The following is a 13,940-nucleotide window of genomic DNA, read 5'->3' on the forward strand; positions in this document are numbered from 1 at the left end:
GGGGGGTTCTTCCTTGGGCGACCACGGCCGCGCTTGGGTGCAGCTGGTGGTGCCTCAATGGCTAAGGGAGGATGATCAACATCCAAGGGTGCAGCTGGCGGTGTGGAAGGTCCAGCTTGTGACACAATAGGACCAGAAGCCCATGGTATATTGGCTTGGTGCACAACTTCTGGATTACCTGTACTTGTGGCAAAAGGAAATATATTTTCATCAAAACGGACATGCCTACAGATAAAGGTTTTTCCTGTGCTGAGGTCCATGCATCTGTAACCTCTAAAGGACGGGGGGTATCCTAGGAAGACACATGGGGTTGACCGAAACTCAATTTTGTGTTTGTTGTATGGGCGTAGGTAGGGAAAGCAACGACACCCATAGACTCTTAGGAAAGTGTATGAAGGTGTGGTTTTGTATAGTCGGTAGTGAGGGCTTTCAAACTTGAGTGCGGAGCATGGTAGCCGATTGATTAGATAAGTGGCTGTTTCAAAGGCTGAGTCCCAGTGTTTAGTAGGAACAGACCCTTCGGCTAATAAAGCGAGACCCGTCTCGACAATGTGCCGATTGCGACGTTCTACGCGCCCATTTTGCTCGTGGGTATAGGCACACGATTGGCGATGTACTATACCCAACGACTCAAAGACATTGTGCAGACGGCGATATTCACCGCCTAAATCTGACTGTATTGCCTTGATAGAACATGAGAACTGACGTTCTACCATGACACGAAAAGAATGAAAAACAGTATAAATATCTGATTTTAGCCGAAGTGGGTAAAACCAGCAGAATCGTGAATAATCATCCACGAATAAAACGAAATACTTGAAGCCGTTCACCGAAATAACAGGTGACGGCCCCCAAATGTCCGTGTATACAAGGTCCAGTACATTATTTGAAATAAAAGAAACCCTATCTAATGGGAATCGGGAAGATTTGCCGAGTTGGCAAGCGGAACATAATTCAGACGAACTGGAACGACTTGTGGTGACTGGACATTGTGGTAGTATTTTCTGGAGCACTTTTGAGTGTGGATGGCCCAACCGCCGATGCCAAACATTGGGAGATGCCCGGGAACTCAGGAAAGCAACGTGAGACCGCGGAATTGACAGTTTGTACAGGCCATCCGTACTGGGACCCTTAAGAAGTACTTCCTTGGTAATTGAATCCTTAACAACAAAATAAGTATTGTGAAATTCAAAGAACACTGCATTATCACTTGTAAAACGATGAACAGAAAGAAGGGGAACAGACAGTTTCGGGACATGCAGAATATTTGAGAGTTTTAAATTTTTAGAAACCGACGGAATAGATGCATGTCCAACAGAGGAAATTCCCAAACCTGTACCGTTTCCAACCCGAAGGACATCGCCTCCGGTGTACTCCTCGGCCTGGCCGATCATCCTGGAATCCGGTGTGGCGTGTGCAGTTGCACCGGTGTCCGGGAACCACGTCTCCGACGCAGAACCTGCCCCGTCGTCTCCAGTAGTCGCAACGTGGGCCTGCGGTGGTGCCGGCGGCTGAGTGTTGTATCTCTTGGAGCAATACACGGCGGTATGCCCATGACACCTGCATATTTGACAACGAGGGGAACCACCACCACCGCCGCGATTCTGCCCCCGGCCGCCGCGTCCTCTGTTCTGCCCGCGGCCGCGATGCTGCCCACGGCCACCGCCATTGCTGTTCTGCCGGCGGTTCTGGCCCTGCCCGGCATACATGGCGACTGGAGAGGAGTTCTGATGCTGATCGACCGGGAGGAACTCATCTGCGTAGATGAACTCCTGCGTCTGGAGGAAGTCCGCGAGTTGAGGGATGGTCACCGGCGATCCCGAAACCGTGAGAGACGCCGCCACCGCTCTGAATTCCGGCCTCAATCCCCTGAACACATATAAATTTTGTTCATCGAGGGACATAGGCCTACCTGCTTGCGAAAGTTGTTCGACGAGAAGCTGCGCACGACCCAAGTACTCGGCCGCCGAACTGTCTCCTTGTCGGAGAGATTGGAATTGACCGAGAAGGTTTAGACACCGGGCACGCGTCGATGAGCCAAGCGCGGCAGTGATGGACAGCCACACGTCCCTGGAAGTCGCACGGCCAACCGCCAAATGCATGCATTCATCCGAGAGAGAGGAGACGAGGAGACTGAGGATCGATTGATCCTGTTGTGTCCATTGTGCGTGAGCCGGATTCGGGAGCGGTGATGGAGACGTGCTGCCGGAGCCATCACCGGAGGGGGCCGCTGCAATGGTGGCGGGTGGACATGGAATGTCACCCTCAACGTAACTGATGAGCCCTTGCCCACGTAGGAACGGTATGATTTGTGTGCGCCAAAACAAAAAATTTCGGTTTGTAAGTTTTAGGGAGATGAAGTGGTGAGCGGATGTTAAGTGGTTTGTGGTGATCGGGGAGGGAAGATTGGCAGCACTGTTCGTACGTTCTGATGAATGTGTCGACATGGCTTTAGGATCGGTAAGAATTAGGCTGATACCAGATGAAGTTACGAGGAAAGAATTGATTGATTGAAACTGTAAAACCAAAAGTCCTAAAACAAGAGAACTCTAAAGAGCTTCCTAAACTCTAGGCTATGTACAAGCAAGACTCAGCACAACCACATAATAATATTAAGACTCTAACACTTGGAACAAATTGTTGCTTCAAACTGTTGAATAACCAAACACTTTCTTTAGCATTTTGATCTTTGGGTTACATCATATTTACCAATCGTCCAATATCTTTGGGTTACATTATAATTAAAAAATTTAAATTTTTACTACTTCATCTAAATTCCTTAAATTAAGAATTTCTTTATCCATAATAATTTATTCAACAATAATGGTTGAACTAAATAAACACTGAGTAAAACACCTAAAGACTGGTGCCGTTGATTCATTCATTGATCTTGTATATATGTGCATTCATTAAATATATTAGAACCATTTGCAACAAAAATACTTGATTACTATTTTAAAGAAAAAATTAGTAACAATTATAATGAATCTCTTATATTACATTGTATTCATATATTATGAGTTACATATTTAAATAAATAAATTTGACATTTAATTACTTATGTATGAACTTTTCATATATATTCTTCCGTTGATATACTTTCAAATATTTATTTAATTATAAACATTGAGCATTAACTCATTCGCGCAATGTGCGTGTAAAACTAGTATATATATAAAGTTTGTAGATATAATATAATATAATAATAATATAGATATTATATAGTAATATACTTAGTAGATATTAGATTATTTTAAAATATTATGACTTGTAATTGTTTTGTATAAGATTAATCTTAAAGACTTGTGTATATAATGAAAAGAGCAAATATCAATTTTGGTCCCACGAGTATTAGCAAAATGACAGTTTTGGTCCATATGTTTAATTTTCACCAATTTTCATCCATAGCTATTGTTTTAGTACTAATTTTCATCCATGACTATTATTTTAGTACCAAAATTCATCACGTTGGTCACTCATTCATTTAAAACATGCTAAAATTTGAAAATTTTAAAGGTATTTTCGTCATTTTCAAATTAAGATCTCAATTTGAGCATGGATAAAAGAATTTAAGCCCTAAGATCGATCTTAATTCGCAGTTCTCTTCCTCAAATTAAGGTAGTATGAGGATGAGAACTGTGAATTGGGATCGATCTTAGCTCTTAATCTCTTTATTCATGCTCAAATTGAGATCTTAAGTCGAAAAGGACGAAAATACCTATAAAATTTTTATATTTCGGTATGTCTTAAACGAATGAGTGACCGATGTGATGAATTTTGGTACTAAAACAATAGTCGTGAATGAAAATTGGTACTAAAACAATAGTCATGAATGAAAATTGATAGAAATGAAACATATGGATCAAAACTGTCATTTTGTTAATACTTGTGGGACCAAAATTGATATTTGCTTATAATGAAAATTGAGCTTGTTTAGGGTATAAACTTGGGAATACCTGTATAACCATCGAAGGCTGTTGAAGTGACTAATTCTCGAAAATTAGGAGGCGTTGAAAACAAAGTGGTGGAGAATATAATTCAAATCTATACTTTGGCTACTTTTTGTTTTTTGAAAACTACTTTGGCTACTTTAATATGGACTGGTTTAGGTTTATGGTTTTCTGCCTCTAATGACTATTTCTAATAGGGGTGGGCACTTCGGTTCGGTTTATTCGAACCGAACCAAATCGAACCAAACTAGTAATAGAAAATTGAACGGTTCGGGATTTTGTAACCCGAACGGTTTAATACCGAAACCGAACGGTTTGACAAAAAACGAACCGAATCGAATGTTATATAATTTTTTTAATAAATAATAATAATAATAATAACAATAATAACAATAATAACAATAATAACAATAATAACAATAATAATGATGATGATGATGATGATGATGATGATGATGATATGATGATGATGATAGATGATGATGATGATGATGATGATGATGATATGATGATGATGATGATGATGATGATGATGATGATGATGATGATGATGATGATGATGATGATATGATGATGATGATGATGATGATGATGATGATGATGATGATGATGATGATGATGATGATGATGATTGATGATGATGATGATGATGGATGATGATGATGATGATGATGATGATGATGATGATGATGATGATGATGATGATGATGATGATGATGATGATGATGATGATGATGAATGATGATGATGATGATGATGATGATGAATGATGATGATGATGATGATGAATGATGATGAATGATGATGATGATGATGATGATGATGATGATGATGATGAGATGATGATGATGATGATGATGATGATGATGATGATGATATGATGATGATGATGATGATGATGATGATTGATGATGATGATGATGATGATGATGATGATGATGATGAATGATGATGATGATGATGATGATGATGATGATGATGATGATGATGATGATGATGATGATGATATGATGATGATGATGATGATGATGATGATGATGATGATGATGATGATGATGATGATGATGATGATGATGATGATGATGATGATGATATGATGATGATGATGATGATGATGATGATGATGATGATGATGATGATGATGATGATGATGATGATGATGATGATGATGATGATGATGATGATGATGATGATGATGATGATGATGATGATGATGATGATGATGATGATGATGATGATGATGATGATGATGATGATGATTTGATGATATTTTTTTTTTTATGATGATGATGATGATGATGATGATGATGATGATGATGATTGATGATGATGATGATTGATGATGATGATGATGATGATGATGATGATGATTGATGATGATGATGATGATGATGATGATGATGATGATGATGATGATGATGATTGATGATGATGATTTTTTTTTTTTTTTTTTTTTTTTTTTTTTTTTTTTTTTTTGATGATGATGATGATGATGATGATGATGATGATGATGATGATGATGATGATGATGATGATATGATGATGATTGATTGATGATGATGATGATGATGATGATGATGATGATGATGATGATGTAAATCCAAGTTCCTTGATACCCGCTCCCCGTTCAGTTCTCATTCTTACTAGTACCGAACTTTACATTTTTTATTTGATTTCTTTATAGCTTGTTTTCTACATTGCACTTTTGTTGTTTGTCGCAATTGTTCTTTACCTCGCAATTATATATAACTTGAGTTATATTTACAATATTCAGTATTTTCCTTAGTTTCATGTTTTTCTATAAATTTAATGTGCTTTACAGTCATTCTAATTTTGATTTCCAGTGCACTATAATTATTTTATAGTACTGGAATATATTTCGAGTGCACTAGCAATGATAGATTGTCCAAAAATTAACTATATAGTAATTGACACTAGTTCTGTTAATATCAACTATACAGATAGATGATTATTCATAAAAATATTCGAACTGAACCAACTGAAGAGTCGGTTGTGCAAAAACGTTAACTGATGTTTGGTAATTAGTACTTAGTATTGTGTTTGAACTTTGGATTGCTATTTTGTTATATAATGTTTAGAGTTTGAATTTGGATTATGTGAATATGTATTGTTTGGTAATATGTTCGAAAAATTAGGAAATGTTGAAATTTGGGGATCTTAAATTGAACTGAAACCGAACCGTTTCAAACCGAACCGAAACTGAACCGAACCCTAATGTTAAACCGAATGGTTTAACTTTTTTAAAACCGAGAAACCGAAACAAAAAAAAAAAAAAAACGAACCGAAACCCGAAGCGCCCACCCCTAATTTCTAACATATAACTAGTTTTACTGCGTATGTATTTGCAACAACTCCCTTACATATAACTATTTGGCAAATTATTGTGTGGATTACGGTCCAAAATATCGTCGTAAATATTATAAGTAAAAATAATATACATTACGTGTTAGAATAATTTACATTACGTGTTAGAATAATGTACATTACGTGTTTAGAATAATAAAACATCTGGGATAAGTTTTCAAAAAAAAAAAAAAAAAAAAAAAAACATCTGGGATAACTTAATGTACATTATGTTTTAGAGTTTTTTGCACTTTTAGTCCTACGACTATAGTGGCACTATCAAGATTGATCCGTGACTTTCAAACGTTGCAATTTCGGTTCACGACTATTGTTTTTGTTGCAAAAATGGTCCTTCTGGCCAATTTTTCGTCAATTTTTAATCGGAGAAACAAATTCTCATTTTAAGCAAGGATAAAATAGACATTTGCATTGCCCTTGCAATCTCGGATCACTGTTAGCCTCTTATTCTGATCCGCTGTCTTGGGATGAAGATGATCCCTACGTCTGCCTCTTCGAACAGGGAGAAACCTCACCAACGATTCCCGTCGGAGTGTTGCCGTTTCCTGATCGATCACTGTTCAAGTGTGAATATCCGAGAAGCTCTCGTCGAAAAAGCTGACGAAGCAATCGATTTTGACTCTCTCGTCTTCTCACTTCTATCCCGAAAAATTCGCAACCGCCTCTGCTCCAGTGGAATTTTCTGTCGTACGACTCTATAACGAGTTAACGACGGAGGACAACGTCGTTTTGTTTGTGAAGGGCGTCAACAACTGTTAAGGTATCAACCGGAACCCAACGGAATTCCGTTGTGTTTTCTTCCCGGGAGATGAAACAATCAACGCCGTCAAAATGGACGTCACTAGCTCAATACAAGAGGTCTTTCGCTATAACTGTCCGGAATTCCCCACTAAAAAACAGCTTATCGTCTCCCTGAAAATCGTGGGACCCAATCCAATCATCATTCCGACCATGGCATTTTACAACTCGCCGCTCCACCTAGCTAAACCGGGGAACCAGAAATCCAAGCTCTGCGCCGCCACCATCGTCATCCCAAGACAGCGGATCGGAGTAAGAGTTCAACAGTGGTCTGAGATTACAATAGCAATGTAAATGCCTATTTTATCCCTACTTAAAATGGAGAATTTTTTCGCTGGTGAAAAATTGACAAAAAATTGGCCGAAATGACCATTTTTGCAACAAAAACAATAGTCGTGGACCGAAATTGCAAGGTTTGAAAGTCGCGGATCAATCCTGACAGTCAGTGGCGGACCCAGAAAATTTTGTCAATGGGGGCAACATTAAAACAAAGACGTGAAAAAAATGAAACAAGTACACTTAAAGAAGTATAACCATAAATATTGTTGGATATAGCAAAAAATAAACATATCAAAACTTTATAAAAAGATTCATAACAAAATATGAAACATAATTAATTTGATAAAATAATTCAAATATAAAACACATTATAATTTACACACCCCACTATTAATATAAAAGAAAGTCATATATATACCAAAATTTAACTGTGTTTTTTTTGAAAGATTCAAACCCAGCCCATTTTAAGATACAAACGCACATCCTACCATCTCATCTAACACGAATTTTGTTTACATTATCTGTTTCCTTATTCTTATATACTATATATACCTATATATATATATTTATATAGGCTATATAGGGGGTGGGGGTGAGTGGGGGCAGGTGCCCCCACTGCCCCCACTGTAGGTCCGCCTATGCTGATAGTGCCACTATATCATGGGACCAAAAATACAAAAAACTCTTATGTTTTAATATAATGTACATATTTTCAAAAAAAAAAAATAATATAATGTACATTATGCTTTAGAATAATGTACACTATTTTTAAATAATGTACATTATAAGTTAAAAAAATATATGTGTTACAGCTAGACACGCGAAAAAATAAAATTAAACAAAATGATGTCGTTTTTAGACCATGATCTACGCAATAACTATTGTAACCATTGACGGTCTATTTGTACGCAACAACACCCTTAGAAGAGTTGCTTTTAACTACGGCACAATCAAAGTAGAACTAGTGTAATCTATCCGGACGTTAAGAGAGTTGATTTAAATAAGACCCAACCAAAGTTCAACTGGATTATTATATACCGCAGGATGCAGATACGAGTACAGATCACACAAACAAAAACTAAAAATAAAAAAGACAGAAAAGGAAAGAGACATTGGAGATGCATGTTGATGAACATTAGATTGAAATGAACAAATATGTTCCTATGCCATTTGATTGCTACAATAATATATTTACTTGGTAAAAGGGGAAAGGAAAAAACACACATTCATCTCCTCAATTGGATCACCAGTAGTATCTGCCTGGACAAGTTAGTCATAGCTAGCAACACATTTTGAGCTGGCTCTCAACATATCCAGACACCATGCACAAGCTCACTGCAACATTCGAGCCTGACCCGTCGTCGTTGGTATTGGCGCGCCATGGTTGAACTGATGATCCTTAACGGGTTCGATTTCGTTCGCGTTGGATGGTTCTGCTCCGTTTGTTGCTGTCGTTTGCTCCAAGAGGCGAACAAGCGACACGAATATCTCCATCCTTGTTACATCTCTGTTAGCCTGAATCAGGAAACGGGCAACTCCGTTAGTTCCTGAGTGGTAGATTGTGGGCAAGAACACAAGATCGACAGTCGCAATGTAAGAGTTACATCCAATATAGTGCATACTGGTCCTCCCACCTAATGGGTCGCTGAGTCACCATGATTTACCAGTCTACTATCCTGTCGCCCTAGGGGCAAGAGAATTTCGCCTTTTTGTGGGCAAGGAAATGTAAGCAAGAATCTAGAGGTTTTTCGTCTTACCAAGATCAAGAACCAAACAATACTCTTTTTCCATAATAATGCTTAATGGGGATAGTGTGTTACCTCAACAGCAAATCGTGCCCATATCTTCTGGTTCCTTGTTTCAATGACTCCTATCAAGATAGTTAATCCTAATCCTCGAATAACATCAGCGATTTCCAAGAATAAGCCTCGTTCTTCACAAAGCATCTGCATAAGTGCATTCAGACGACAATGAGAAATAAGTTTCTAATCACCTAAGACGACTAAAGAAGATGCAACAAACATCAACCTTTACGAGCATTTGACGAGGCTGGTTCAGATCCTCGATAATGATAGGGCAGACCATAGACTGAGAGCCAACCTCGTATGCCCATGTAGCCCCTCCATCAAAATTATCTTTCAAGCATAGCCCGCCATCTGTACTAATGATCTGCAGCAGCAGCTCGAGAAAATAAGACTGGTTATTCGAAACCTCAAACATATAGGCATTAGATTTCCAGGAAACACTAAAGGAGTAAGTGCCCACACCTTCAACTCTCCAATCTGTTTTAGTTTGTCTGCGTGTTTCGCGATGCTCTGCAAGAAAAGCATATGCTTGATAGCCCGTTCCAGAAGTGAATCAATGCTACACTGTTAAACGCATTGGAACATAACATTAGTGCCAAAAACAATATTGAATAGCAAAGAAAACACAACCCAAAAGCATATACCTACCTTTGCTCCATTAGGCACAATTTCTCGCAACTCCTTCAAACGATCTTGAATCATTTGGCGATCTTTTGGCCGAGGTCTAGGATTCTCTCCTGGTTTCAGCCTTTTCCGACTTGTTTTGCTCGTTTCATCATGCTTCTTAGATTGTGCTGTCGAAACACTAGTACTCATCTGTGATCCATAGATCGAGCTACTGTGCAAAAACGCTCCAGCAGTTTCCTTGGAAGACTCCGATCCAAACGAGCAAGAGCCCATAATAGCAGAGTCCGTAAGAGACCTGGGGAAACCAACTAATCCCCCGTGTATTTCAACAGGCATTGATACTTGACCATAGGAGCCCGAAGCAGTGGGGCCTGAGGAGCTACTCATATTCGTCACCGTGGTCCAGCAAGAAACATTATCGTCCACGCTTTTCTTGGCAGCCAAAGAATCGAAGAGATGATCAACTGACTTCCCTTGGTTGACGGTTGAAGAGGCGTCCTTACTAATCATAGATGTAGAAGGGTTCTTGCTCATATCCATTGTTATCGTGTCCTGCCCACTACTTTGGAAATCGTTCCAGTTACCATTTAGTAGTTTATTCTTAAAATCGGCTCCCAGAATATCGAAAAGGTCATCCCCCGAGTGATCTTGGAAAAACGTATTATCATATTCGTGTTTAACATCATAACTAAAATCGGGAATGCACTTGGGGGGTGAAGAACTCAGATTCTCGTTATGAATGCCAAGTGCTTGGAATAAATCATTTTCTTCCATTCCCCTAATCCCATCCAGCTCAAACCCCGCACTTGAAGGATGTGTTGCAAGCAGCAAATCGTTCACCGCACCCGAAGAAGACGAATCAAGAACTGGACTCGATTTCGGATGCATTTCTACTCCATTACATACTTGGTTTGCTCCAACAGATGGGGGAACCACAGAATTTTCGATACGGTCCGGAACCATCATCGATTCGAAAGGAGATTGCTGACGGGAAGGAGGTCCGGGGACATAAAAATAAGCGTGTTGATTCGACCAGTGATTGGGATTTGATGGAGGAAAGTTTGGACGAGCTTTTGATTGACAGTGATCATCATCATGGTACTCGACAAAGCTCGGGGAATAACGGGCGTCCCCAAAAGTAGCATCGCTAGAACATAGATCCCCCGTGTTTTGTCTGACAAACGAGGAACAAGTCTGATGGCCTACATGCATCTCAGACAGGACCAAATTAGTCTCGGAGTTTCTATATGCAATAGGCACCGAGTCCAATACTTTTGATCCCCCAACAAAATCTTCGCAAATCGAATTTCCTACATGGATTGGGACCCCGGGTTCTCTCATTGCATCTTCACCGGATAGCAAGACGCCAGGAATACATCCTAGTTCACAAATCGCCATCCTCACATTGTTCACAAAAACCATATTCTCCATTACCTGAGTCACGACATAATAAAGATTTGATGCATAAATAAAACCTAGAGATATGAACATATATAAACGAACTTACCACATTGTAGGAACCAAGTTGAACGACACCGTGAGGAAGAACAGGAATAACGGCAATTGTCTGTAAACAAGAAAAAAGAAACAATAATTATCCACAAAGTTAGAAGAATAAAATAAACATATACCAGAAGAACCTGAAATCTATACCTCAATGCCAGCCGAAAATTGTTGAGAAAGTTCTTTCAAAACCTAAAAGAGCCAGACAATATACAAAACTCGTGAGCACCAAATGAAACACACCCAACACTCGAATACACTCGTATATATATAATTATATATACCTCTAGTGGGTACGCCTCTCTGCTATTACCCTGTGATAAAATCCAGTGATGATGCCCGGTAACTGCAGCTCGTCCAGCAAGTCTGAGATGCAACGTTGAACACAAGATTGAGGTCAATCTTCCTCGTAACAACTATACAGAGGAGCAAAATCACAATTCTTTAAAAAAAAAATTTGGTCGTACCCTTCTCCCACTACTTTGAACTGATTTTCCATCATCATCTTATTTACAAGCGCTTGAACTCCCTCCCCTGCTTGCACAGGTCGAGAATTAAGAACTTCATCCGAAGCCCAGCAAGCACCCCAATTATTGAAAGCTAGTTTTGAACTCGAGACTTCGGGGGGTTCATAATAACATTCTTCCCAAATCAAAAGCCTAGAGAATCAGAAAAAGCAAAGCACATTTAAAACGCTTCTTGGAATGACATCAAGAAACCACCTAGTAAAACAAGATCTAGTACCAAAGAAACACAACAAGGATTTAATTGAGAGAAAAGTAAGAAAGATAGAACAAAAGACAAGAACTTTGTCTGAAACAAACAAGAATGACAAAACCAGAAACAGGATACCATCACAGTATAAAGGGCTTCATCAGATTAAAATAAAATTAGCTTTTCCTCTCTCTAGCAAAAATCAAACAGGACCAACCACAATATTCCAAAGGCCGAAAACGATAGCTATCAAATTACTTGAAAGAAAAAAAACAAGACAAGAATCTATAAGATGTCAAATCAAAATCAGCAATAATTTCCCAGGAACTTTCAATTAGTAGATCCATTATGCCATAAATTTATTTCAAATTTGGATTGAAATTAAATCTTCTGGTCAACAGGGAAAGAAGGATAGAAATAGCCACTAAAAAACATACAACCATCACTTTTTTCCTGTTTTTCCCTTTCATTTGCCCTACATTTCCACAACACCAACATTAGTCAGCACAAAATCCCAAAAACATTACTACATGCAAAAGGAAAAAAAAACACAAAAAACAAAAAACAAAAACATGTACAGGAAAACCAAAAACGGAAAGGAATCAATTCATTCATACTATTCAAGCAAAATAGGCTCTTGGACTAATTGAAAAGAGGCCCAAAACGCAGGAAAAGATAGAGATAAAAGATGGAAAAGCTCACTTGGGATTTTGGCAACCGATCTTCCAGAAAACAGCATAAGACCAACGGTTGACTCCACAGAGAGTCTTCAAAGCTTGCTTCAGCAAATAGCCCATAGCTATAATATGTATAAAGAATAAAACTTTCTTTCCTTGTTTGTTGCAGAGAGATTATAGGGAAGGGGGGGAAGAAGAAATTGAAGAGTTATCAGCTACGAAGAGGAATTATCAATCATTGCTGTCTTTGTTCCTAACTTCCTCTACAAGACCCACGACCCGCCTGCTTGGTTCTCAACCCGCCACTCCTCTTTCTCACCGGATCCAACCTCCCAGCTATCTTGCTCTTGCAAGCCATTCCAGAGAGAGAGAGGGAGAGACGAGAGAGAAAAGCTCCCAAAGGAGAGATTTTTATTGTTTATTTTTAGCTCCGGAGGGTGTAACTGAGGGGAGAAAGAAGAGAAAGCAATCCAAGAACAGCACAAGCCGGGCGGTCGCAGTTGAGAACAAAAACAAATTCGTCCATTTGAAGAAGAGAAAAGAATGAAGAAGTAGTATTTGTTGCATATATGGGGTCAGTATGAGTGGAAGAGTGGTAACATCAGAGCTTTTTCCAGGGAGACAAAGAATCTCTGGGTGTATCTGAATTCTAATGTAATGTCACTATGCAATTCTTTGGGTTGGAGGCTTTCAGTGTTTACTGCTGACCCCTGTGCTCTCTGATTCGAGAGAGAGAGAGAGAGAGAGAGAGAGAGAGAGATTGATTCCCTTTTTCTTTGCTCCCCTTTCTCCTGTATTTAGAAGAAGAGATGGTGGGAGGGAGGGAGGGAGTGTGCTAAAATGCGCCCTGTCATAGCTCATAAAATGACGAGAGTGTTGGCATCGAATTTCTTTGAATTGCGGTTTTGCCACTTCTGTTGTTTGTCGCCTTTTTCTCACTTCTTTCATTTTTTTTCCCGTTGAGAATTTCTTCCATCATTTCTTTTCCATGTTTTTTGCCTTTTTGCTCTTTTTTTCCTCTAAATATAAAATAAACAATTTATTATTTTTATATTGAGCAAATACCAATTTTAATTCGAGTATTAGTAAAATGATAATTTTAATCTACATGTTTAATTACTAACAATTTGTATTCATGATTATTGTTTTCGTGTTAAAATTTATCACGTCGATCACCCCTCCGACTAAAACAGGTCAGATTGTGT

General features: G+C 38.7%; 1 protein-coding gene and 1 long non-coding RNA gene across 3 annotated transcripts; one reads left to right on the forward strand and one right to left on the reverse strand.

The window, feature by feature from the left end:
- Positions 1 to 237: 237 nt before the first annotated feature.
- Positions 238 to 10,787, forward strand: LOC109160355. The gene is made up of 3 exons (XR_002050736.1): positions 238 to 266; positions 10,654 to 10,656; positions 10,693 to 10,787. It is a non-coding gene; the product is annotated as an uncharacterized LOC109160355 (long non-coding RNA).
- On the reverse strand, positions 8,411 to 13,603 carry LOC109160354 (transcription factor LHW-like). 2 transcript variants are annotated; one of them, XM_019308688.1, is made up of 10 exons: positions 12,761 to 13,603; positions 11,812 to 12,003; positions 11,629 to 11,710; positions 11,495 to 11,536; positions 11,349 to 11,408; positions 9,863 to 11,275; positions 9,677 to 9,778; positions 9,438 to 9,578; positions 9,230 to 9,355; positions 8,411 to 8,924 (listed from the first exon to the last, which is right to left on the reverse strand). In XM_019308688.1, the coding sequence occupies exons 1-10, from the start codon at positions 12,853 to 12,855 to the stop codon at positions 8,742 to 8,744; spliced, it is 2,436 nt and encodes an 811-aa protein (XP_019164233.1). In that variant the 5' UTR covers positions 12,856 to 13,603; the 3' UTR covers positions 8,411 to 8,741. The 2 variants fall into 2 exon arrangements, with proteins under 2 accessions (XP_019164233.1, XP_019164234.1); XM_019308689.1 differs by having other exon boundaries at positions 11,812 to 12,533; positions 12,761 to 12,844.
- Positions 13,604 to 13,940: the final 337 nt, after the last annotated feature.

This window comes from Ipomoea nil, unplaced genomic scaffold, assembly GCF_001879475.1.
Source record: "Ipomoea nil cultivar Tokyo-kokei standard unplaced genomic scaffold, Asagao_1.1 scaffold2845, whole genome shotgun sequence".
NCBI lineage: Eukaryota > Viridiplantae > Streptophyta > Magnoliopsida > Solanales > Convolvulaceae > Ipomoea > Ipomoea nil.